At 42.3% G+C, this 25,788-nt stretch overlaps 1 protein-coding gene across 1 annotated transcript in view; it reads right to left on the bottom strand.

The window, feature by feature from the left end:
• Positions 1-11,426: 11,426 nt before the first annotated feature.
• Positions 11,427-25,788, bottom strand: part of CDKL5 (cyclin dependent kinase like 5) — a 384,829-nt gene continuing 370,467 nt past the window's right edge. The window contains exons 17-18 of the mRNA XM_030202287.1: positions 21,406-21,525; positions 11,427-12,276 (exon numbers count right to left, since the gene is read on the bottom strand). Of these exons, the coding sequence (XP_030058147.1) occupies positions 11,881-12,276; positions 21,406-21,525 (516 nt within the window). The 3' untranslated portion in view covers positions 11,427-11,880. The remainder of the gene's footprint in view (positions 12,277-21,405; positions 21,526-25,788) is intronic.

The raw sequence follows: 25,788 nt of genomic DNA on the forward strand, positions 1-25,788 counted from the left end.
AGAAAACAAGGAATCAGATGCATTGAGTAAAAATAAAAAAGTTAGTATGGCTGCAAATAGTAAATGAATCTTGTTTTAATGCAAGTTGGCTATTTCCAGAAATACAAAAATGTTGTCAGTAAAGTTCTTCCATGTTCCAGATGAGAACATTAATAATCATAATACCTCCACAGCCTTCTAGTGCAAAAGCTGTATATTTTATTAGAGACATTTTTGGAAGGTCCATTCAAAAATACATTGTGCTTAGTAAAAATTAATAATTTCCATGCTGATAAAGTTACCACAGAATAAATACACAGCTCTTAAAAAAATATTTACATCAACAATAGAAATATACAGAAAGAAAGAAAAAGCAATACATGCCAGGAAAAATTGGGTACAATATATGAGAACATGATACAAATAGTTATATAAACACTTTACAAATGATTAATAACTTTCACAGAGTTTTCGTTTAATAGTAAAACATTTCAGGTCAGTTTTTAAGTGAGGGATAAAGGTCAATAATGCATCACACCCATCTCAAAGTTTAAAAAAAATGCACGGCATGATGTGGAAATGTGTATATATGTATAAATTTCTAAAGAGCTGCTAACAGAACGAAAGGATACCATCAGCCTTCCAGCCAAATATTTAGAAATACTAAATCCATATATTTTGTCCTTGTTGACCTAGTTCCCAACATGTTGATCCATGAGGCAATGAAATGATCACATCTACTGGCAAGAAACATCCTCCCCAAACATTTTATGGGTGTACAAAACAGAGGCGAGCATTTCTTCAAGCAGAGTAAACCAAGGTCATTGAGACTTTAAATGATATGCCAGGCGATGTGACCAATTGATCCCATCACTGAAAAGATGACATGGCCTCATCTGGGAGAAGAGTTTGGTCGGTGCAGACAATATTCTTGTCCTATGAGAACCATTTCTAAGAGCACTTCTTATAAAAACGACCAGACATTTTAATCTATTTGTAAGTAAAAAATAAATATAACCTTTTCATTTGTGGTGTGGTCAGTTTGCTGCTGTCCAATTCTCTGAGAAACTCCCTGCGAAAACTAAGATCTATGGGAACAGTTCACCGATCAATTTGTCGATTGAAAAATTCATGATAATGCTGACTGTACTTGCTCTAGATAAGTCTTCACTTGTAAATTTAAATAACTCGTTTTGATCACAGCTAAATCCTCCATTCTATTCTACCCATCGAGGTCATAAAAATGAGTGAAAGTCATCACTAAAAAGGACAAATGAGAATGGAAAAGAAACAAGACAATTACAAGCTAGAATACCCTGGGTGAAAACAAAACAAAACGCTGCCTATATCATCTCATCATAAATTGTGATTATATATAATTACTTACCTTATACAAGGTGGGTGTGATTTTAACACTGGATAGCTGCAGTCTGAATGTACTTTTTACCTGTGAATTTTGCCCTAATTTTTATAGTGAAAGTATACATATCATTCTATTCTGAATATTGCCTAAGGTATAAAGTACTGAAAAAGTTACAGCTGCTAATTTGTACAGGTAGGTTCTACTCTCCCTCTTCTTCCCCCCCCCCCCCCCCATCAAAAAAGTGCATTCTCTGAAAATTCAAAGCCCCATCCCAAATCCCCCTCCCTCTTCTGCAGGTGTGTGCATGTACTATGAGGGCTGGCAATTCTCTAAAAAGCTATTTAAAATTACCCTTCCTAAATGCTTTTTATAAAATGGCACAATGTAGTCTCCAGAAAAGAAACTAAAAATACTGTAGTTAGTCGTAGTACTTTTGGTTGTTATAATGTGCTTTTTTTTTTTTTAAGATGCAGACACGTTTCAAAAAGCACTTAAACAATTTCTGCTACCGAGGAAAAGCACATAATACACAGTAAGTGGAGAAAATCCTGAGTAATCTGTAAATATTGAGGCTTGAATAAAGCTATCTAGTAAACTGGACGGACTAAGAACTAAGGCCTCTATCCTGTCAACGTTATGCAACTATGGACAAGATTCTATATATGGCAGCTGAAAAATCCGCATGGAATATACGTGTATTCTATAAACTACGCTTACATTTGTACGCAGCATATAGAATACACTTAAGTGGTTTATACAATATGCCTAGCGTCCATGACTGCGCCTAAGTGTAGGCGTGTCCATTTACACCAAGCAAAACTTGGTGCAAATACCAGCGCCTAAGTAACACACGGAGAAGGTGTATTCTATAACCATACATGTCATTTTTTGGAACGCCCAAGGCACACCCATTTCCCTGCCCATAGCCACGCCCCTTTCTAGATGTGCGCATTAGAATTTAGGAGCAGTGCGTTACAGAATACATTTTTAGTGATTTATGCGTGCAAATTCTAATTATTGCCAATTAGTGCTAATTGCTTATCAATGCTGATTGGTTTAAGCTAATTAAGGGGTCCTTTTAGAAAGCTGTGGTAAAAAGTGTCCTGCGGTACTGTCTTTTGGGGGGTGCGATGAGCCACTTCTTACTGCTGCTGGGAAAAAGGCAATTTTTTAATGGGCTGGGAAACGGGTGTGCGCAAAAATTAAAACTAGCGTGCCTATTTACAGCCCAAGTCCTTACCGCCAACCATTGTGGGCGAGCTGCCGATTACTGCCGGAAATGCCCTGCTGTAGATAATAGAAAAAAGATTTTCTACTGCTGGATTCAGCAGGCGTCAAACTTGGAATTACTGCTGGGCGCATGTGCTATCTGCATGTTAGCTCTCCCGCACCTTTGTAAAAGGGCCTCTAAGTTATGTGCGTTGTTATGGAATACACTTGAATTTCCGTACAGAAATCTAGGAGTGACATATAGAATCCTAGGGTATATAATTAGCAATTCACACGAAACATTTCCTATTCACACGTCACTTAAGAGTATAGAGAGAAAGATGCAAAATGTTTCTCAATAATATTTGGAATTCCACCCTCCACCACCAGAGCTTATGAAACCTTGTCATAACACAAGAACATGAATTAAGGATAGTATGTCACAACTAGAGAGGCTTTAAGAACCCGCAACTATGGACACATCGCTGTTATCTACTTCTGCATTAAGTAATAGTAGCATTGTTCCCTCATCCATGGGGGATGATTTATTTAGTCTGGGGACCAAAAATGTATAGTCTGTGGTCAGCCGCCTTAAAAGGTGGATGTATTTTGGTTTCTGAAGGTATTACTTGTCTGATGAAAGGTGCTTTACAAATTAAAATAAAGCCAGAGAAATTGTAATTCACTGGAAATATTTCTCTTCTAAACAAACTATAATTTCCACCGTTTTTAAATGAATTAAAGAACGCAAAGCATAACTTGTTTTGAGAGCTTCACAGGGTAATGCTCATCCTTTGACAGTGGTAGTCTCTAAGTCTAGCCATCTATATCGCCACATTAAGAGTTGCACAGGACAACGGAATAACTACGTATTAGCCGTGCTTTGGGGTCTGAATGCGCTGACTGAACACCAGTACAAAGGAGGAAAACTATAGCCTCTTGATCAAAACAGGAGGCAATTAGATTGACGTTTCTTACGACTTACTCTCATATATAGGAGGTCTTTTACTAAGGCGCACTAGCGTTTTTAGTGCCTGCTAAAAATAGGTGCATGCTAAATGCTAGAGACGTCCACAGGAATACATTGGCATCTCTAGTGTTTTAGCGTGTGCCTATTTTTAGCGCACGCTAAAAACGCTAGCTAGCTAAGGTAAAAGACCCCGATAGAGTGGTAAGAAAACACTGCATTAAAAAAAACTCAGTGCGTGCTCTCTTAGAAAAACTATCAGTGCCCTGTTTACTAACTTTTTAGCGCGTGCAAATGCTAGACATTTTGTTTTAGAAATGCTATAAATGCCAATAAACAGGTTTTAATTGCTTGCTGCCCTCTGGGCTATATATTTATTTATATGAATGTAGAAACCTACCCTGCAAATCTTTTCCATCAATATTACTTGTGCAAACGATGGGAAGCCTAGACAAATCTTAGAAGGCACTATGATCGCCTTCTGGGTACAAAAAAAGGAAATTGCTTGACCTCAGGAATTTGTATTTACTTGGTAAAGTTTGCTTAAGCTCCTCTGTACCATTCAAATATATACATTTTTAACAGAAAGGACAGAGGCATCCTGGACTTCAAGTACAGGCTTTTTACAGTTTCATTTTGTGTATCAAGTTGTTATCCAAGTATCATAGTTGGGGAAAAAATTCTATTGGGTAATAGCAAAAAAAAAAGTTAGGAAATACCTCCAATATCTGTACACTTATTTTACACTAATAATAATTAAATCAACTGTATTTCAAGTGAAAGAAAAATCCTTCCATTCAATTTATCTAGATTTGTATTAAGAGCAAGGCTCCAGAAAGTTATGTTCTAGCTTATTCCATGCATTTTCTCTTACAGCCTAACACTTCACAGCTGTTTATAAGTAGAGTGACTCACTCGAGAATGTGAAATTAAGGGACCCTTTTCACTAAATCACAGTAAAGTTATAGCTACCCTAGTTTAACACAGAACTTCATGAAGAATCGCCAAACTTTCACTGGATTACACATAGGAAGCGCTGGGTACAGCAAAACAGGGTGCTCGTGTTGAAGAGAGAAGAGACTGTCATGTGGAACTAGCAGTGAACTGTTTTATGTCACGTTCAGCGGGGGCTGCTGAATTACCAGTGGAAGCAGGCTCGGTTGGACGGGCGTACGGACACCTTTTCAGCTAAGTGAATTTTAAACAAAACATGTAGCCCTTTTTGCTGGTTTTGTTCCTCTAAATTGACATTTATTGCAATAAGCTTTTTTTTTTTTTGCTGAGTTCCAGTTTTTGGTCCATCTGGATTTTGTTAATTACGCATTAGGGTTTGTGCGTTCATTCATTTTGATCTATTCAGCTGATTGAGTTTTTTTTTTGAATCAGTAGATTTTCTCCATGTGAAGGGAGTTTTTCATGCCGATTATTTTTTTCTTGCTCTTTATATAAAATAAGGACCTGTGATCATAATGGACTCTCATGTACGATAGTGGATATTCTAATACCTAGGGTGCCGTTTTATTAAGGTGTGCCAAAACATGGGCTGCGCAAGTGTAGGGGGCGTGTTTTCGGAAAGCGCATATCCATTTTTCAGCGCACCTATAAAAAGGCCTTTTTAAATTTTTGATGAAAACAGACGTGCGGCAAAATGAAAATTGCCGCACGTCCATTTTGTGTCTGTGACCTTACTGCCAGTCATTGACTTAGTGGTAAGGTCTCGCGCGTACAATGATGATCATCGCCTGGTTTTTGCCGCTTGCCAAAAATGAAATTACGTCCATTCGGCGCGTGTAGGCGCCTACACAGCTTAGTAAAAAGGCCCCTCAGTGTATTATTCCCTATCGGGAGATTTGAGGTCTATGTTATTTAAAAGTAAACTGGTTTAGTAAAGTGAATGAGGTGCAAAGTTCAAACTATTTGAGGGTAGCTTGTACTTTTGTGTATAGTTCGAGGTCCCACAGAACTAGTTATAGGCTTAACGTTAGATGCCGTAAACCATGCCTAACTTATAGGCACAATGATTTACACCAACTAAAGCCTAGTGTAAATTGTTGCTCCTAAATGATTTTTTCTATATCTTTATTCTATAACAGCGCACAGAAATGACAGGAACGCCCAAAATCCGCCCATGGCCATGCCCCCCTTTTTGCAGCCACACGTAAACTTTATGCATGTATCTGGGCACGTAAATACGCATGCGTAAATTTTAGCTGATGCCAATTAGCACTGATAATTGATTATTAGAGCCCAATTATCAGCGCTAATTGGCTTGTTAAATTGCTCGCGTGCCCAAATTTGCACACACAATTTTTAGCACCATATATGGAATCTGGGGGTAAGTGCTTAATGTACTATAGTAAAAAAGGGCCCCTAAGTATTTCAATATACTTCCAAGATCAAAATAGCATTTGATCGTTAATTTCATGACTTACTTACTACCTGTTGAAATCCTTTTAATGCCATCTGCTATTGACCACTGGATTCCTACATGCTCACATTCAAAAGTTTACCCTCACAGACCTACGAATGCTTCTTTACAGATGCAAACTTGGTGTCCTTAAACTTACTGAAAAAGTCCACTTTCAAAGGCACGGCGATGGGGCAACGACGCATACAGCAAAGTTAATAGTAATACTGCCTCGTTGGATCCCCACAGATATCTATAGGCACTTATACTATATAAGTGGTCTCTAACCAACCAGCACATGGATTACAAAAGCTATACAGTCCAAATAGAGAAGTGAAGCAACATTTATATGAATTAACTACAAATGTTTCTGATGATAGGTTTCCAGAACATATATATCCATATGCAGATGTGTAAATAAATACAGAAGGGCTGCAATTTCAATAAACTCATCTACACCGTATATGCCTAAAATCAGAAGGCATTTTCTTTATGAAAAATGTACAATTCCTGAGAATCTTTCTGCCTGGAAACACATATTATAATAGCTCTGTATTTTTTTTTATAGCTGAGAGATCATAACATCCTGAAAACCTATTGCAAGTTGACTAATAACTTTACCCAGTTTAAGGAGTATATTATTCATCTATTATTCTATTCCCTACCACCATCACCATCTGAGAAAAGAAAAAGAAAAAAATATTAAGTTATAGAATGGAAGAACGATTCCAGCAAGACGTATTATCAGATCAACTGCAACATCCGTTTCCTAGCTTTAGAATGATGTCTCTCTAAACGCTGTCAGCATCTACCAGTTACGTCAATCACATTTATGAACAAAAGCCCTCAAGAAAAAAACAATTAAGTCACAGAAGCTCTGAAAGAAAACGCCAAATGAATGCAAGCCATCAGAATTTATCCTCCGATGTCCCACTTAGGGGATAATTTTCTGAAGAATGTTTGTGCATCTATGCCAATATATAAATGCAAAATGCCTGTTATAAGTTTACCCCTGTGTAAAAGTACACACGATGGCAGCAATACCGCTACGGATCATCCATCCGCGTAAGGAGAAATCGTCCTTTTATGGAAAGTTGACACGTGGTGATAGTGTGGGAGACAACCGCTGAGGGTCATCAGCACCATTCTGAAACCCGGAGCTAAATGGGGGCAGGAGCAGAGGGGGCCTGCTCCCATTCTGTGCCTCCTTTAGATATGTTACTGGACTACCATGTATTTGTGTGTAGCATCAACCTACACAATAGCTGTTACAGTCAGCCACTCTTCCACCCATGTCATACTCATGACTTGCTCCTAGCAGCATTAAGTAGCTTTTAACACATGATAATCGTTAGCGCAGGTCATGCTAATGCAAAATTAGCATGACCTGCGCTAACACAGGCAACTAGCTGCTTAGCACAGTTTAATAAAAGGTCCCCACAGACACCATGCTTCTACAAAAGTCTCTAGACTGAAACACTAGCATTCAAAGTATTTTGGAGATTTTGCAGGAGCTTTGGCATCCCTCCAAAAAACAATGAGATCCTCTGGGAAATAGAACTTGTCACTTTCCAGGTTGCTCGGTATGGTCTACTAACTTTGCCTGAATAATCTAAGAGTTAAATCTTCTGACACCTATCACAAATCAAAGAAAGCTAGGGTCTTGGAATCCAACATGTTGTATTGTTTACTTACAACTTTTTGGACGTTTCAATGGCATTTTATCTTGACATTTCTTTTCAGGGGAAAATTCTAAAGAGACCTATAGGAAAAGGCCTGTCCAGAAAATGCTGAAAACCCAACTTTTCCTCTATATAGTCACAAAAATGAGCCAAAGCTATTCTAATAAAAAACAAAACAAAACAAAACCATGCAGAGGGATAGGATGAACAGTATCTCACATACTTTAGCTTTTTGTTAAGGATGACAAAACAGGCAAACTCTCTTACTTCACTCATATTTGTTGGAATACAGAACTGAAATATGGCAGTGGTTTCTAATTCTGGCAACTTTAACTGCCCACTTGTCCTCTCCTGCCCTGGAAGACTTACTTTCCTGGCAAGCTGTTGGGTGGGAAAGAGATGGTAGCAGGGCATGACATATGCAACGTACCCAAATTCCCAATTTCTTCAAAGAAAATATGACACAATGGACTTGAAACAGAATTTATTATTGACTCGAAACTTAAAATAAAGGGACTTTATGGAGCTAATTTTAGGAGTCTGAGAATTAAAGTGCTGACAACTGTCATTTTTATCCCGATTGGAGTTATCTTACTGGGATCTCCATCCAAAACAAAGCAATATATGAATTATCTGTTATTAAAACAGGACCAGCAGTTCCTGAGTTCCAAATTGGGGATGTAGCTGTGATCAAAAGGAAACTTTTATTCCTTTAAGGAAAAAAAAGGTAATTTGCAAAAATCCATACAGTTTAAAGACTAAAACTAACCAAAATTATAACTAACGCTGATTTACATTCTCTCTCGGATGTTTGTATCTTATTAAAAATAAAAATCCCCTTTAAGGGCTAGAATATATATGGTATCTACATATACTTTACATGTATAAAAATATATATGAAATCAAGATGCACAAATCTAAATTATCTTAAAGGTGATGGGAAAATAAATAACTCTTGATATCTATTTCATAAATTCTTTAGGGCTATGACCTGTTAAATTTATGTATAAATCTTAAGCAACAGTATGTGTGCAGAGTGTATTCATATTTCTGTTTGCAATGGTGCTTTTTCAACATTAACAAGTTCTATGACGTTTTCTCTTAACTGGCACCAGTGCAAAAAAAAACCCTCCAACAACCCATCAACTTACTCTACAAGTTTCAGGCAGTCTGATGACGCAAGAATATAGAGATTGAAGAGGTGACTGCTCTACAAGGGCTTTGCTTTCCCTTTCATATTTCAAGTGGAAATACAAAGGTACACTTACCGTATTCTCTCTAATAATCGTCTGGGCTATAATTAGAAACACTGGGTTTTCTGAAGTCTAGGGTGGGCTATTACTGGAGGCACTTCAATTTTGTTAGGAAGCCTGAAATTGGTGACACGGGACAAAAACAGCCAACAGACTGCTGAAGTGTTCAACAGTTTTTAATTATTTAAATAAATGAGTGAAACACTAACCTTGTTGTTGTTATTTATTATATTCTAATCATGATTTCTTTTTATTATTTAAGCTAAATAACTGGAGAAAGAGCGGACTGAGGCCGTGACCAGGCAGATTCATTTGAATTTGGGTTTGCTGGGCTGTCTTGGACAAAGCGCTTGAGAAGTTGTATTAATGTTAAAATTTGAATCACTTTGAGCAGGACCAACGAAGGCAAATTGCTCTGATGGGCTAAGGAATGGCGTGTTTATACTTTTATGCTGACTGGATTTCTGCCCTGTGGGAGGGGGATTCCCTGCTGAAAGATGATGGAGAGTTTTGCGTTTCAGGGAAACTTTAGAGGTTGACTTCATAGTAATATTACTGACAGCAATGTCACAGTGGCTTTGTTACTCACAGTTGGCTGAGCAAGCTTTGAAGAATGGTGCTTTCTTTTTTCCTTTCTGTTTACCTGCACTGTGTTTGCTCACTGAATCACTGCTACCCTGTAGTTGTGCCAGGCAGAAGTCAAGTAGGATCAGAGGGAGATGGTGGGGGTGAAGCGACGGTCTCAATTTTTCAGGCCTAGCCTTCCAGACCCTCCCCCCCTTCTTATGGGAAAGATTGCAGCTTGCTAAGCGGCGGTTATATTTGTTTAAAACATTCCTGCAGCCTCCTGTGCTTAGGGTTGAGGAAGGAGTGAGGGACTTAAGAGGAAGCTGTGAGAGAGAAAAAGGCATGGCCGTGGACAAAAGGGGCAACAAGGAAGTTCTCTCTTCTACCCTCCTTCTGCCCACGATGACCGGACATTTCTGGCCCTAGGGTGGGGTGGACGATTATTAGAGAGAATACAATAGTTAGTTAGTTACAGATGTTTCCAACTATCATCCAAAGACAAGAGCCAGAAATGGAACTGCACTTTGGGTTAATTTGATTAGTGGGGGGGGGGGGGGAGAGAGAAAAATGGGTTTATTCTGAACCTACACTCACTAGGCTGTAAGTTCAACAGGTCACAGGCAATTCTTTTCATATTATCTACAGTCTACACAACTTGGAACCTTAAGTATGAAGGACAATGTTGGTTAGCAAGACACAGAAATGCGCATCGGAGGCAGCACAAAGGGTTGTCAGGATCCAGCCGCAAGTCAAGTATATTCATGAGATTCACTGTAAGCCACTTTGCAGTTGAAATATACAGCAGAAAGACCGATTACCGTACTGCACGACAAGTCAAAACTATCAGTTAAGACCAATCTTTCTATATTCCCCTTTACTTTTATTATTAGTTGGTGAAAATATTAAAAAATTATATGTATATATCTATACACACACACATACATATATACATATATACTTAACTTGTGGACTTGCACGGCTCCAAGCTATGCATGACTTTGGTGGCTAGGGCTTAGGACCCACACCAGTCTGACTGCCTGAGCATGCTGGCTTTCTTTTCAAAGCAAGAATGAGGAAGAAAAGAGGTATAAGTGAGGCAGTTCTCGCTCACCCTACTGTGCATTAAAATAAACAGTTGGCCAAGTACAACCTGAAACAGGAGTAAGCAACAAAATAAAAACAAAAAACAAAGCAGCAGTTCCAGTTAAAACAATACAAACCGAAATGCTTATCTTCCTACTATGCAAAAATGTGAACCAAAACACAACTGGGAGCCTGACCCTGTGGTGCAGTACATATGCACCTTCCTGCAGCTCAGGTTACATTTCTTTGGTGTCCACCCCACAAAAGTGAACGGAAGAGCATCTAACTTTAAGTGAGGGTAAGGGGGCAATGCTCTCTGTTCAGTGGGATATAAGTAGAATTATCATACAGTATGCCTTATGCCCCTTTTCGTCGCAATTTTCATTTGGATTTTGACATTCCCTTCAATATAATTTGGAAACAAAGATCAGATTTTGTTTACGATTGGTCGTAATGCCTACATTACTGAGCAAGATTCATACTGTTACAGTCACACTTATACCCACAATTAAACGCCCTTTTATTAGAAATACTGAACTTTACATCACAAATGTATGAAAATATGGCAGTGTCATAATACCTTCTTTTAAATGAGGATATTTATAAAACAGTTATTTACTGTGTGTGTGTGTGTGTGTGTGTGTGTATATATATATATATATATATATATATATATACACACGCACACACATACACTGTATAACCTTCTTGATGCAATATATAAATGCTATACCATTAGTTTTTATAGAAACTATTTTAGCTGTTGCACTGGTTCACAATGTTTTAAACAGCTCAATAGAACTTTACATTGTAACATAAAATATATGATTAAACAGTACAATATTAGTTCATCATAAATAAATATTACAAATAAACCTATCAAATAGGGTAATAAAAAAAACAACCAAACAAAAAAAAAAAATGAAAACAAATTTTAGACAGAGAATGTCTCTTTAAACCCAAAAGAGGGATACATTTGTATTGTCAGCTCCACTGCTTTGGCTCAACAGTGAGGGCCTAGGTCTATAATGTTTTTTGTTTTTTTTTCATTCCCTGGAAATGCCAGCACACCTGTATATCCAGCTCTGCTAATAAAAGGAAGTACAGATAACCCCTTTTTCTTGAATTGCACACCTTGTCCGATGTCCAGCGGGCTTTCAAGTGAAAGAATCAATGTCCATCGCATTTTCTGGGATGACCTGGACGTATCGATGTGGCGGCTGCATAGTATGGCTCCGCACGTGTATTGCACATGTTAAAATAGCTGAAAACAGATTGTTGTTTTTTTTTTTCTTTCCCTGCTTCAGTAACCCGTCACTTACCCACAAGCTCACACTACCTGCAGGCTGCCATTCCATCCAGATAAGCAATTACAACGCTGTCTCCTTTAAATCATTCAAATTTGGCATGCGTGATCGGTTTGTTCGGTTAAATGTGTGTCCGTTCTGTCCACTCTTGGAAGCCAGCTGATCGGGGTAGGGAGTCCCATCACTTCCACCTCTATTTACAGGGGAAACGTGCCAGACTGGTTCAATCTGGCCTGGGATCTGGAGTGCCTGTCTGCTCTTTGGCTGTGGTTCCTGACGAATAACTACTCCGCTACCACCACCACTGCTGATTGTCTGACCAATGGGATGAATCCGACTCTCAGGGAAGGAGCTTTTGGTTGGTTGGCTTGGTAAGGGTTGAAAACGAGGTTCGGGAGGAACAGAATGACTTGAAGAGGAGAGATGTAGCAGCTTCCGAAGGGATTTCAAAGGCTGGTTCTGAAAGAAAAGGCACATGGACAAACTGTTTATTCTAATGCATCCCAATTATTACAAAAAAGTAATGGCAGAAGTTGAAAAGATACACTTATTTTATTCCAGTGAAATGTCTAGCTTATAGAAGAGACAGAACTTCAGAAGTGGAAGATTCTTGGTCAGACTGCTTGTAACTACAAATGCAAAATGTTTATTAAAATGAATTACTGATGAAAAACGTAAACGGAATAGAATGCACAGCTGTGTATGACTCTTTGAAGAGCTATCATCATCAACAGGAAGGCATCATTTAATAATGTCATTTCTGAAAAGAATCAATAAAATTCAAGGTGGTTAGCTTAGCAGAGTTTAAAAAGGGGTTAGACAGTTTCCTAAAGGAAAAGTCCATAAACCACTACTAAATGGACTTGGGGAAAAATCCACAATTCCAGGAATAACATGTATAGAATGTTTGTACGTTTGGGAAGCTCGCCAGGTGCCCTTGGCCTGGATTGGCCGCTGTCGTGGACAGGATGCTGGGCTCGATGGACCCTTGGTCTTTTCCCAGTGTGGCATTACTTATGTACTAAGACCCAATGCATATTTACTGTAAAAGTATATGGTAAATGCTATTGTACATTTCTTTTTACAAAGTGACTTTTAATGTCAGGAAACAACATACTACTGTATTCTACGTGTAGCTTCTGTGGCAGAAAGTCTGGCCTAAAAGCCAAACCAGGGCAACAGGAGTCAGGTCTCATAAGCAGGGGCGTAGCCAGACACCCAAATTTGTGTGGGCCTGGGCCCAAGATGGGTGGACAGAAGTACTCCGCCTTGTTGTCCCACAAGTGATTTCGTCTCTCCCTCTCTTGCCTGCATCCATATGGTCTCAGACATCCGCCCTTCCCTGAATACCTTTTAAATAGCAGATTTTCACCGGCAGCGAGCAGCAACTAATACACACTGCTCATGTTGGCCCCACAGCCTTTCCTCCGATGTAACTTCCTGTTTCTGTAAAGGTGAAAATACATCAGAGGGAAGGCTGCAGGGCCGGTGCAAACAGTATGTATCAATCGCTGCTTGCTGCAGGCAAAGATCTGCTATTTAAAAGGTATGCAGGAGGGACACTTGGGAGTTTTCGGCTGGTGGGGCTTGGGAATCCCTGTCAGCCACATTATAGATGTGCTGCTACAGGGTGGGCCTGAACCCAAAGTGGATGGGCCTGGGCCCACCCAAGCCCACCCCTGGCTACGCCACTGCTCATAAGTTCAAAACTAACAGGGTGTTTTACTGAAGATTAGTGAACTATGTCACAAGACTGATTTTATTCCTATGGGCCCCTGCTGCAGATTAACAGATAACATGAAACTGGGAGCCAGTGGTGGTCTTTAAGAAGACGGGATACACTATCATACCTTCCCGCATGGCTTAGAGGGGCATAATCGAACAGAAACGCCTATCTCCATGGGCGTTTATCTCCGAGAACGGGTCCGTGAAGGGGCGGACCCAAGCGTATTTTCGAAAAAATTAGACGTCCATGTTTTATTCGCCAAGTTATGAGCTGGGCGTTTTTGCTTTTCAGCGATAATGGACAATGAAATCGCCCAGCTCAAAAACGAATAAATCCAAGGCATTTGTTCGTGGGAGGGGCCAGGAGTCGTAGTGCACTGGTCCCCCTCACATGCCAGGACACCAACCGGGCACCCTAGGGGGCACTTTTACAAAAACAGAACAAAAGGTAAAAGAGCTCCCAGGTGCATAGCACCCTTCCCTTGTGTGTAGAGCCCCCCAAATCCCCCTCAAAACCCACTGCCCACAAGTCTACACCATTACTATAGCCCTAAGGAGTGAAGGGGGGCACCTACATGTGGGTACAGTGGGTTCGGGGGGGGGGGGGTTGGACGACTAAGCATTAAGCAGCACAATTGTAACAGGTAGGGGGGGATGGGCCTGGGTCCACCTGCCTGAAGTCCACTGCACCCCCTAACAACTCCTCCAGTGACCTGCATACTGCTGCCAGGGAGGTGGGTATGACATTTGAGGGTCAAAATAAAAAGTTGTGAAACATCATTTTTTGTGGTGGGAGGGGGTTTATGACCACTGGGGGAGTCAGGGGAGGTCATCCCCGATTCCCTCCAGTGGTCATCTGGTCATTTAGGGCACTTTTTGGGGCCTTATTCGTGAAAAAACAGGGTCCAGGAAAAGTGCCCTAAATTCTAGCTAAAAACGCATACTTTTGTCCCATTATCTGTGAAATGCGCCCATCTCTGTTCGGCAGATAACCACGCCCCAGTTCCGCCTTCGCCACACCTCTGACACGCCCCCATCAACTTTGTCCGCATCCGCGACGGAGTGCAGTTGAAAACGTCCAAAAATCGGCTTTCGATTATACCGCTTTATTCGGTTTTGTGAGATAAACGCCCATCTCCCGATTTAGGTCGGAACTTGGGCGTTTTTCTCGTTCGATTATAAGCTGGATAGTAATCTAATTGTGGTAAAACAGTATTACAGTAATCAATCTTGGACATGAATAGGGAGAGAATCAGATCATGGAAGGCGTCATGATCAAAAAATCTGCGGACTGATCACAGCTGTTGAAGGGTAAAGAAATAGGATTTGGCCATAACCTCTAGAGCTAGTCTCGCAGTATTACCGCTAGGGTCAGCAATGGGGATCGTCACCTCCTACACCTGGAAATGAGCAAAAGAAAAGGGATCTTCCATGTAGAACCAGGTGACACAGAGTGGCCACTGTGGGATTCTGATGAACCAATTCATTAGTTAGAACTCCGCACAGCCGTTCTTACTCAGTTCTCCTGGCCCATCCTCCCACGTTCCAATGTTTTAATTTTATTTATTTAAAAAACTTATATACCACAAATATATGAAATAAGCATACAATTACAAACACAGAAACTATGTGTTTAAAAAAACTATATAAAGTTTGTTTTCTGCATAACTGCGTCAACATTTGACAGATTTTAATAACATTTGGAATATGTCATCTTGAATAAATCTGCAATAAGTCTACACTCATGCTGACCACCTGAATGATGTCACCACCACCTAGCAATTATCATCATGATGCAACTTACTACAACTTATTTCTATAGCGCTACCAGACATACTAGACGCAGAAACCATTTTGCTTTAAATATAAAAAATTACCATGGTTTTCAGTCAGGAAGATCTGATATTTGAATCTGGAGAACGGTTATGGTTCTCATCAGTAGCGTAGCCAGCGATTAATTTTTGGGTGGGCCTGGAGGTGGACTGGGTGGGCACAGACCTCTTTCCTCTCCACCGTCCACCCCCCCTGCCCGCCCGCCGCCACCACATTTTGTGTCCACCCACGACCACCCCGCCCGCGACAGCCCCCTGCACTGACCTGAAGCGCGTTCTCCCTCCAATCCAGCACCGGCGATCATAGCCAGTCTTTTACCACGTCCAGTGCGCGTCGTCGGAGCTTCTTCTCAGGCGCGTCCCGCCTACTCTGCAACTTCCTGCTGGACGTGGTAGAAGGCTGGCTATGATCGCCGGTGCTGGATTGGAGGGAGAACGCGCTTCAGGTCAGTGCAGGGGGCTGTCACGGGCGGGGCGGGCCTGTAGCAAAAGTGGGTGGGCCTGGGCCCATCCAGGCCCACCCGTGGCTACGCCCCTGGTTCTCATAGACTGGTGCAAGAGTTTTCAGAAAAGAAGTAGAAAAGGGTAAGCATAGAATATGTTTTGAAGAAATTGTGAGAAATGAGCTCAACTGATCGCAAGTCAGGAAACAGCAGGGTCCGATCAGTTCTCACTGTTGAAAACATCGTGTTTAGTTTAAGAACGTTTCCCGAGTCAAGAGGGAGCACCTAAAATTCCTAAGTCCACTCATCAAACTAGTTGAGCAACTGGCATTTCTCAGTCAATCATGTTTTGAATCATCCACGGTGATCTTGACCTATGGTATGTTGAGGCAAGTGCAACAGCTACCCAAGAACCACCGCGTTGCTTGCATAACACGGTCCAAGCAACTCCTTCGCAAGTTCTTCTCACATGCTGTCGATTTCACTTGGTTTACAGATGAGAAAATCTTCCTAGTTCAACACCCAAAATGACCAACTTTATGTACAGACTGCAGTGAAGAAGCACAATATTGCCAACTGTAGTCTGTGTACTTGCTTGACATTCAGCAAATCGGTCACGGTTCTGTTGGAGTGTCCAAAATGGGATGTATGGAGCTTTTCTTCATTGACCCAGGTGTAAAGATTAACGGTGAGTACTATCGTGAAATTTTACTATTACAGTAACAGCTACCGGCCATTCGCTAAATCTCTGGCAACGTTTACAAGTTTGAGCAAGACAGTGCACCTGCTCATCGTGCTTGTGAAGCCATCCAGCAGCTGCAGAGAATGATTGCAGATTTCACTTTGACAGACTTCTGGCCCCCTAATAGTCCAGACCTGAACCTTGTTGATTACAGGATTTGAGGTTTTATGCAGCAGCATGTTTATGAAACATCGATTTGTGACACTGATGACCTCAAGCAGCGTCTGGCTGAGGTGTGGGCCAACTTGAGTAAGGGTGTCACTGATGCTGCGAAAAACGACTTCAAGCATGTGTGCGCGCCAATGGGGGCCATTTTGAACATTTTCTGTAGGCTTATTGCAAATTTATTCAGAATGATATATCTCAAATTTTACTGAAATTGGTCAAGTTTTGACAGCGTTAGGCAGAAAACGAACTTTGGATAGTTTTTTATTTGAAGCACAGTGTACACATACAAAATAACAAAAAAATTGAAATTATGAAAAAAAAATTAAATCAAGTCCCTAATACTCGTTTATAAAGTACAGATTTGAAATGTTTCTGGAACCTTAGGCAATTATTTTCAACGTGCAAATTTAGGAATGAGGCACTCCATAAAATAAAAATGGCACAGGAAAAGATAGGTGCATGCATCTGAACCTTGCGTAAAACTTTGACTGTTGGTACTACCATTAAGTTTTGATGCTCAGACCAAAAGGCAGTGGCGTAGGAAGGGGGGGGGGGGCGGTGGGGCGGTCCGCCCCGGGTGCACGCCGCTGGGGGGTGTCGGCGCCTCGCTGGTTCCTTGCTCTCTCTGCCCCGGAACAGGTTACTTCCTGTTCCGGGGCAGAGAGAGCAAGGAACCAGCGAGGCGCCGACACTCCCCCAGCGGCGTGCACTCGGCGGATTGGCCCTCCCGCCCGCCCCTCACCACCTTCCAGGAATGTTCTCGTGGGCGGGCGGTGGGTGTTGCGCTACGGAGGGGGGAGGGTGCGTCGCACTGCACCCAGGGGGGGTGCGCTGCGGCGACCCGCTCCGGGTGTCAGCTGCCCTCGGGGAGGAGTGGCCTAGTGGTTAGGGTGGTGGACTTTGGTACTGGGGAACTGAGGAACTGAGTTCGATTCCCGGCCCAGGCAGCTCCTTGTGACTTTGGGCAAGTCACTTAATCCTCCATTGCCCCATGTAAGCCGCATTGAGCCTGCCATGAGTGGGAAAAAGTGCGGGGTACAAATAATAAAAAAAAAAAAAAAAAAAAAAGGTTCTGAAGGGAGTTGTACAATTTTAGAAAAATAGGCCACAGAATGATCATATAAAGCTTTAAAACACAACATCATGGTTCGGAATCTTACCCTCCCCCCCTTCTATCTTAGTCCACCAGGCTCTATGTGGTCTGCTCCGGAGTGCTCCCTCTAACCTGTCCTGCACCCTCTAACTCAATTTCCTGTTTCCGTATGAGCTGGACAGGGAGTGCTCTAGAACAGACCACAGACAGCCTAAGTGCATCACTGTGCTTCTGCTCTCTAGAAGACACGTTTGAAGGTAATTAGGGGGAGGAGCCGAACTGAGGCAGGGGAGATGGGAAGCGGAATGAGAGAGGAGGTGGAGAATAATTTTATTAGCCTCTACTGAGAATGACTCATAGGTAAGATGACCCTGGTTTATTGAAGGCATTTTGAAGTGAACATTTCTTGACTAATACACAAGTATATACTGTATTAAAGTTGATAAACTGTAATAGTAGGCCTCTAATAGTAGGCCTGACTTGAGGGCCTAGTCCAGGGCTTAGTGTAGGTTTAGTTTGACTAATTATCTGATAAGAACATAAAAAGGTCTTTTACTAAAGCTTAGCTTGAGCTATCTGCAGTAGGACCATAGGAATAAAATGGGCCCTGCTGCAGATAACTCGAGCCAAGCTTTAGTAAGAGACCCTCTTAGTCTTATTTTCCTGAGTTACCTTGTATTTGCATATAATTCTTAGTTATTTGTGTTCTCACGTTTGCGTTGTTTCACTGGCTTGTAAATAAATAGCCTTTATTTTTATAATTAGTCTATTTCCTTGCTTGTCAGCAGGGCCGCAGAGAGCCGGGACAAGACCGCGCCCGGGCCCCCCACCCGAGGTCGCGTCACGCCCCGCCCCTCCACCCGAAGTCGCCAGGCCCCCCTCCACCCACTGCTGGGCCCTCCGAACTAACCTGAAGTGCCTTCACGTTCGCATCGCAGCAAGCAGCAGGGCAGACCTCTCCTTCCTTCCATGCCCCGCCCTCGCGGACATTACATCAGGCGAGGGCGGGACACAGAAGAAAGGAGTGGCCTGCCCTGCTGCTGCTGCGATGCGAACGTGAAGGCGCTTCAGGTTAGTTCCGGGAGCTACGGAGGGTGGGCCGGACTGCGGTGGCGCCGGGCCCCCCCGGAGGCCCGGGGACTTTTGTCCCCCCTGTCCCCCCTCTCGGCGGCCCTGCTTGTCAGTTCCAAGCGCAATAGAACTTGGATTTGCAATTTGTGGGATAGGGTTTTTAGATCATCCTGATAATAGCTACCATTACACATTTTGCCCACTCCACTCCTATAGTGCATGCAGAAAGCACTATACTGTAGCTAGCTCTCCCTACAGGACACTATCAGTATTAAATGTGGGGAATGAGACTGATGACATGTCATGTGAATGCTGCAAAGGGCCATTATTGAGCTCTGTATATAGTGTATTCATGTGGGCACTTAGCAACCTGTTTTAGGCTGCCTGTGCCAATTGTTAACTGAAGGTCTCTTCCCCCAACATTATCATTTAAAACAATTTTTTTTAATCAGAAAAGTTTAATGTGTGACTAAAGTGTTTTATTTATTTTTTGCATTTGTATCCCACATTTTCCCACCTCTTTGCAGGCTCAATGTGGCTCACAATACATCATGAATAGTGGAAATGTAGAAGAAAATATACATTTAGTAATACAGAGGATTTTGAGTAACATGATATCTAAAAAACATGATGGTAGTTTCATGGAGAGAGTGGTGGATGCACGGAATGCCCTCCCGCGGGAGGTGGTAGAGATGAAAATGGTAACGGAATTCAAACATGCGTGGGATATACATAAAGGAATCCTGTGCAGAAGGAATGGATCCTCAGAAGCTTAGCCGAAATTGGGTGGCGGAGCCAGTGGGGGGAAGAGGGGTTGGTGGTTGGGAGGCGAAGATAGTGGTGGGCAGACTTATATGGCCTGTGCCAGAGCCAGTGATGGGAGGCGGGACTGGTGGTTGGGAGGCGGGAAATACTGCTGGGCAGACTTATACAGTCTGTGCCCTGAAAAAGACAGGTACGAATCAAGGTAAGGTATACACATGAGTTCATCTTGATGGGCAGACTGGATGGACCGTGCAGGTCTTTTTCTGCCGTCATCTACTATGTATGTTACTATGTATGTAACAAGCAGGTGTTTTGCTTTTCTGTTGAACATTTTATTGATTCAATAGCAAGCTAGTACAATAGCAACAGAGAACAAGATAATCGTATACATTCTATGAAAGCTTAACTTAAATGAGAAAAGGAGAGTGTTTTGTCAGAGTTTCTAGTTCTCCTTTTGGTGAAATAGTTTTGTATTGGGTTCACACCTATATATATATGCATGAATGTGCGTAAATTCTGTTCTAGATTGTACACCACTTTGATATTCCTGGCACATAAGGCAGTATAATAAATCATAAACACACAAAAATATTCTATAATTTATGCTGTTCACCTACACTGGTCACGCGCCATCAAAGCAAGGTGTGCACTTTTCCTCTAGTCGGTATTCTAAAAGAGGTCACTTAAGTGCATAAATGACTAGAACATTTACAAGCATTCTTGCTAGGGTTACCATATTTTGTCCCCCAAAAAGGGCACATGCCCCGCCCCCCTTTCACGCCCTCACTCAGCCCATCACATTTTCCCCTCCCCCCTGTCACACACCCCGTCACTCCCCCTCCCCCCACCTTACTACTGCCCTGGAGGTCTAGTGACCTCTTCGGGGCAGGAAAGAGCCCCCTCTTTCCTGCCCGGAGCGCTGCCCTGCATGCATCCTTCCTGTTGGTGATCTCGGCGCCGATTCAAAATGGCCGTCGAGAGTTGAAGTCTCATGAGGTCACTTCAACTCTTAGCGGCCATTTTGAATCGGCGCCGAGATCACCAACAGGAAGGATGCATGCAGGGCAGCGCTCCAGGCAGGAAAGAGGGGGCGGCTCTTTCCTGCCCCGAAGGCGGAAGAGGTCACTAGACCACCAGGGCAGTAGTAAGTAAGGGGAGGGGAGGCTAGCAATCTGCCTGTTTGTCTGGATTTCTGGCCCACCAGCCTGCCCGTTTGTCCAGAAATCCACACAAACGGGCAGATTGGCAAAACCCGCTCGGTTGCTCAGACATGTCCTCAAAAAGAGGACATGTCCAGGTAAATCCGGACATACGGTAACCCTAATTCTTGCCATCTAAAACCGGGTGGCTCCTTATAGAATTGCATCTCAGCTGTTAACCTTGGAGCAATGACTATGAGTCCCTCCCTTCCCGTCATCCTTCACATGACTATGAATGGTGCCTCCTTGGCATCCCTAGCTCCAGCCAACCTGAAAAGCATAACACTCGACTTGGCTATCAAACCTGGGATCATCAGTATCGCAGCTCTTGCCACTTGATCCATCAGGCCTGCCAAGTTTTCCATTCTGAGGATTAAACTTTTAAACTGGAATAAAGAAAGCATTTTGCAAAATCAATTTTTATAGTTATATAGTCTGTTTTTGGCTCCATTCAAGGGGGTGTTTGATGAAGTGCTCAGAAATATATTCCTGTACTGCCTTGACTTTGTAATGACCCTCTACATTTTAGGGATGCAACAACATGACTTACATGAGGCTGGATTTCTGTCATCTTCTCAGGATGCCAATCCTTTTGCCTGCTGCTCTTGTGATTAGAGGCGTGAATGGCTTTCTGTAAAGCCAGAAGATCCTGTCCATCATTGCCAGACATCTGCAGCATAGCAACAGAGAGTAAGGAAAAAGAAATGAACAACTGCTCAGTGACTTCATAGAAAAAAAAATATAATTTGCTAATCTGTTTTGTTTTTTCTAGAACATCCACATTGTAAATTATGATCAGCCAGTTTATAATTACATTGCCCCAATCGTCAACACCAGTTCCAGATTAGCAATTCTACTGGCAGTTGCCATGCAGCAGTTCTCCAACCCTCACCCCTGCAAGCGGTCACATGCTGTTAGTTCAGTGGTTATGGAAGAGAGAACAGTCCAAAAGCCAAATAGGAGAACCCAATGCTTCTTAGCCTAATTTCAGGCACAGTCCACAGTGCAGCTAGATAGGGGCCAGTTCCATAAATCACATTCAGTAGCAGCAGAGTAATACGTTCCACTGTCCACTAGGCTGGGGATGAGAATTGTGAAGAAGGTTTGCACTTTAGTAATGCTTAGCAGTGCTGCTGCAAATTCAAATAACGGCAACAATTTGCACGGACCACCAGGATCACAACTAACCTCATTCACTGGTTTAGCTGCTAGTGAATCACAAAACTAATTAATCAAATGAAAATAAAGGTAATTTTGCTTTCTTGTAGCTGAAAACAGAGCAATGACTACACTGCCCTGAAAAGCCAACACACAGTTAACTGTTGAGAATGTAAATACAAGAAAAGTCCCAAAAAAAAAAACCTGATTTCTTTGTATAAATCCCCATGATGTAATTCTTGACCAAAACGAATACAGTACCGTGTTCTGGCTTAAACGTATCTCCCCAATTGAGTACGAGATACTGTGTTTTGGATTTTTGCTACAGGCTTGAAAATGCATCCAAATATTAAATGGCTTCCATCAGTGGCGTAGCAACGGTGGCTGCCACTCGGGGTGGTTTGCCGCTGCGCACCCCCCCCCCCCCGGGGTGCAGCTCGACACCCCCCCTCGGCGCATCGGCACTCTCACTGTCGGAACAGTTGGCAGAGCGCTGTACTCCCGAAGAGCGACGCCGAGAGCTGCACTCCCAGCTCCCGAGGCCCCGCCTCCGACGCCAAACGGACAGCCACTTCAGCCAATCTGCCTTTCCCGGAACTCAAAGTGACTTCTCTATTCGCTCCCCTTCCCCCGAGGAGGCGGAGTTATCCTTGGCGCAGTACCTGAGTTTACGAGCTCTTCGCGCCAGTGGCGTAGGAAAGGGGGGGGGCGGGAGGGCCGGTCCGCCCCGAGTGCACGCCGCTGGAAGCTGCGTCAGCTCCGCTGGTTCCCTGCCCCGGAACAGAAAGTAACCTGTTCCGGGGCAGAGGGAGTGGGGAACCAGCGGAGCCAACACCCCCCAGCGGTGTGCACCCGGGGTGGACTGCCCCTCCCACCCCACCCTTTCTACACCACTGGCTTCCATATTAATACAGTTAGCTTAGTTTTGACAAAAATTTGAGTTACTGTGTTCTGGCTTTTCAGGGAAGTACAGCAGCAATGGAATAAATTAAATAATAATACGGTAGTATCATTAGAGAAAGGCAGATGGTTTTGGATGCCTTAGCAGTAAACCAAATTTACAGGGCCGCATCTACAGTCATATATGCACAGAAACCAAAACTTATATCCAGTGGTTCCAAATTACTGTCCTTCTGTTTTTTCCCCCCATTATTTAATTTAAAAGCAAAGACATTTATGGTGTTCAGATGAATTTTAAAAATATATATAAAATCTGAGAACTTAATGTATCAGAAGTAGTACATATATTCTTGATCCGAGATCTTAATTTTGTGTTTACAGCAGTGCCAGCAAGAATTGGACAGTAAAAGTCCCAGTTGGCTCGAGAAATCTGACTTAAATTTTCTTTCGGTCTCCATGATTATATGCAATCACGTATCCAATTTTCCCATTAGATATGTTGCAATTATTATCCTTTTTTTATTATTATATATTCTCTTCAATTTTAAAAGAGCCCAGATTCTGTTGACTCATGAGTTTATGGAACTGAACCAATAGTAAGCTAACATGTACATGCCAGTTTGGAAGTAGAAAATGTACTGGAAAGCAGCTGATTGCTACTGCAGTAGTTAAAAGTGAATACCATGGGTAAAGTGACTACGGGAAGCTTTTTCAAAGAGGAACTATGCTTTAAATCATTCTTTGAACTAAAAAGTGGAAAGAGGCATTTCTTGATGCTTGGATTGTCCCCTTCGGTGGAGTCAGTCTGCAATATAAGATACAAACAATCTAATTGCATGTAGGGTTTTAAAATTAATGGGACTATCTTCAGAAACTTACACAAAATGTAACTGATAATGCCGTATATAATTAGAAGCTGTATAGATAGTGCTGGGGTGAAAATACATCCAACTGCCTTGGAATTATTCATTCAGCAAAGGGACAGAATAAAAGTGGAACCAAAATATCATCCATATACCCCCAGATTCTGTACAGGTCGACCAAGTTTGGATGCAGATCCCAGATGTGCATAAACTAGTCAGTCAGGGGGTCTTTTACAAAGGTACGCTAGCGTTTTTTTTTTAGCATGCGCTAAACGCTAGAGACACCCATAGGAATATATGGGCGTCTCTAGCGTTTAGCACATGCGTATTTTAATGCACGCACTAATGCTAGTGCACCTTTGTAAAAGGACCCCTCAATTAGGTGCTATCAAATATTGGAATTAATTGGCAGTTAACTGGAACTAATTAGCAGTAGGGCTGCATTTCGATTTAAATTTGTAATTGTGATTAATTGCGCAATTAAAAGTATGTTATTTTTTTCCCTACTGCAGCTCCTTGTGACTCTGTACAAGAACAGGGTGAGAGACAGGGACAGATAGATGGGTGATAAGGGTGACAAAGCAGTTTAATTTTATGGTTTATAATGGGACAGGAAACCAATATCCTTGTTTAAGTCGTCTGGTGGGTGTCAAAATATTTCTTCATTCTTGGATTGTCTTAAATTTTCCTTTTAGTATTCTTACCATAAGATTGTTGATGCAGTGTTCTGGTTTTGTAAAGTGCTGCCCCACAGAGGTGACATCCTGGTTGGCATTGTGGTATTTAATACAATATCAATGTAAACTGATTCTCATCTTCAGCATCTGGCTTCTCTCTCCAATAAACCACCAAACAGGACTTAAAGATCTGGGTTTTCTATTCCTTTTTAAACCATAATATTATACTGCTTCATCACCCATCCATTTCTCCCTGTCTCTCACCTAACCCATCCTACCCTCTTCCTGTGAGACTATTACTGGAACGCTTTTGTGTTTCACTTATACATTCTGATATTTGTCAACATTTGATCATTTATGATCTGAAGAAAGCTATTCAAAAAAATGTATTAAGTTAGTTCAATAAAAAAAGGTATCATCATATTTTCTTTTCTATGTTTTATTTCTAATTATTACCTTTAAAAGTGGACTAACACAGCTACCACACCACTTTACTCAAAATAATAGGGGGAAAATTTCATCTTCAAGACACTGGGAAAACTGAAACATCTGTAGATTTGTACTGAAGAATTATTGTGAGGTATTGTATCCCTAAATTCTGTATCTGCTGACGCAGGTGTTAATTAAAATAAAGAAAATGGTTAAGAAAACTATTAAAATGTTAAAACAAGTGAAAAAATAAACAAATAAGACAATGTGGAAGGATATTAGTTAAATTAAGGGAACTATATACTAAGCATTTTCCCCCATACACACAAAATGAGAAGAAACCATTAGTACACAGGCTCTTTGAGCGCTTTTAATACAAAAGAAATCCCATTTAGGGACCCTTTTACCAAGCAGCAGAAAAAAGCGGCTTTAGTGCTGTCCTATGTGGGTCATTCCTGTGTGCTCAGGCCATTTATACTGATGATGTAAAATGGCCAATTATTCTATTTTCCTTATTAATGGTCACATGCTAATTTTCCCATTAGCGTGTGGGCCTCTACTGCCACCTATTTTGTAGGTAGTAGCAGTGGTGTAGGAAGGGGGGGGCAGGAGGGGCGGTCCGCCCCGGGTGCACGCGCTCGGGGGGTGCCGGCCCCGCTGGTTCCCTGCTCCCTCTGCCCCGGAACAGGTTACTTCCTGTTCCGGGGCAGAGAGAGCAGGGAACCAGCGGGGCCGACGCAGCTCCGAGTGACGTGCACTCGGGGCGGATCGGCCCTCCCGCAGGTAAGAATGCGGTCCGGGGGGGGGGGGTGCGCAGTGTCGACCCGCCCCGGGTGCCATTAGCCCTCGCTACGGCACCGGGTAGTAGGGACACGTGCTGAACCTGTGCTACTTGGTTAGTGTGTG

The sequence above is a fragment of the Microcaecilia unicolor genome, chromosome 4 (genome assembly GCF_901765095.1).
Source record: "Microcaecilia unicolor chromosome 4, aMicUni1.1, whole genome shotgun sequence".
NCBI lineage: Eukaryota > Metazoa > Chordata > Amphibia > Gymnophiona > Siphonopidae > Microcaecilia > Microcaecilia unicolor.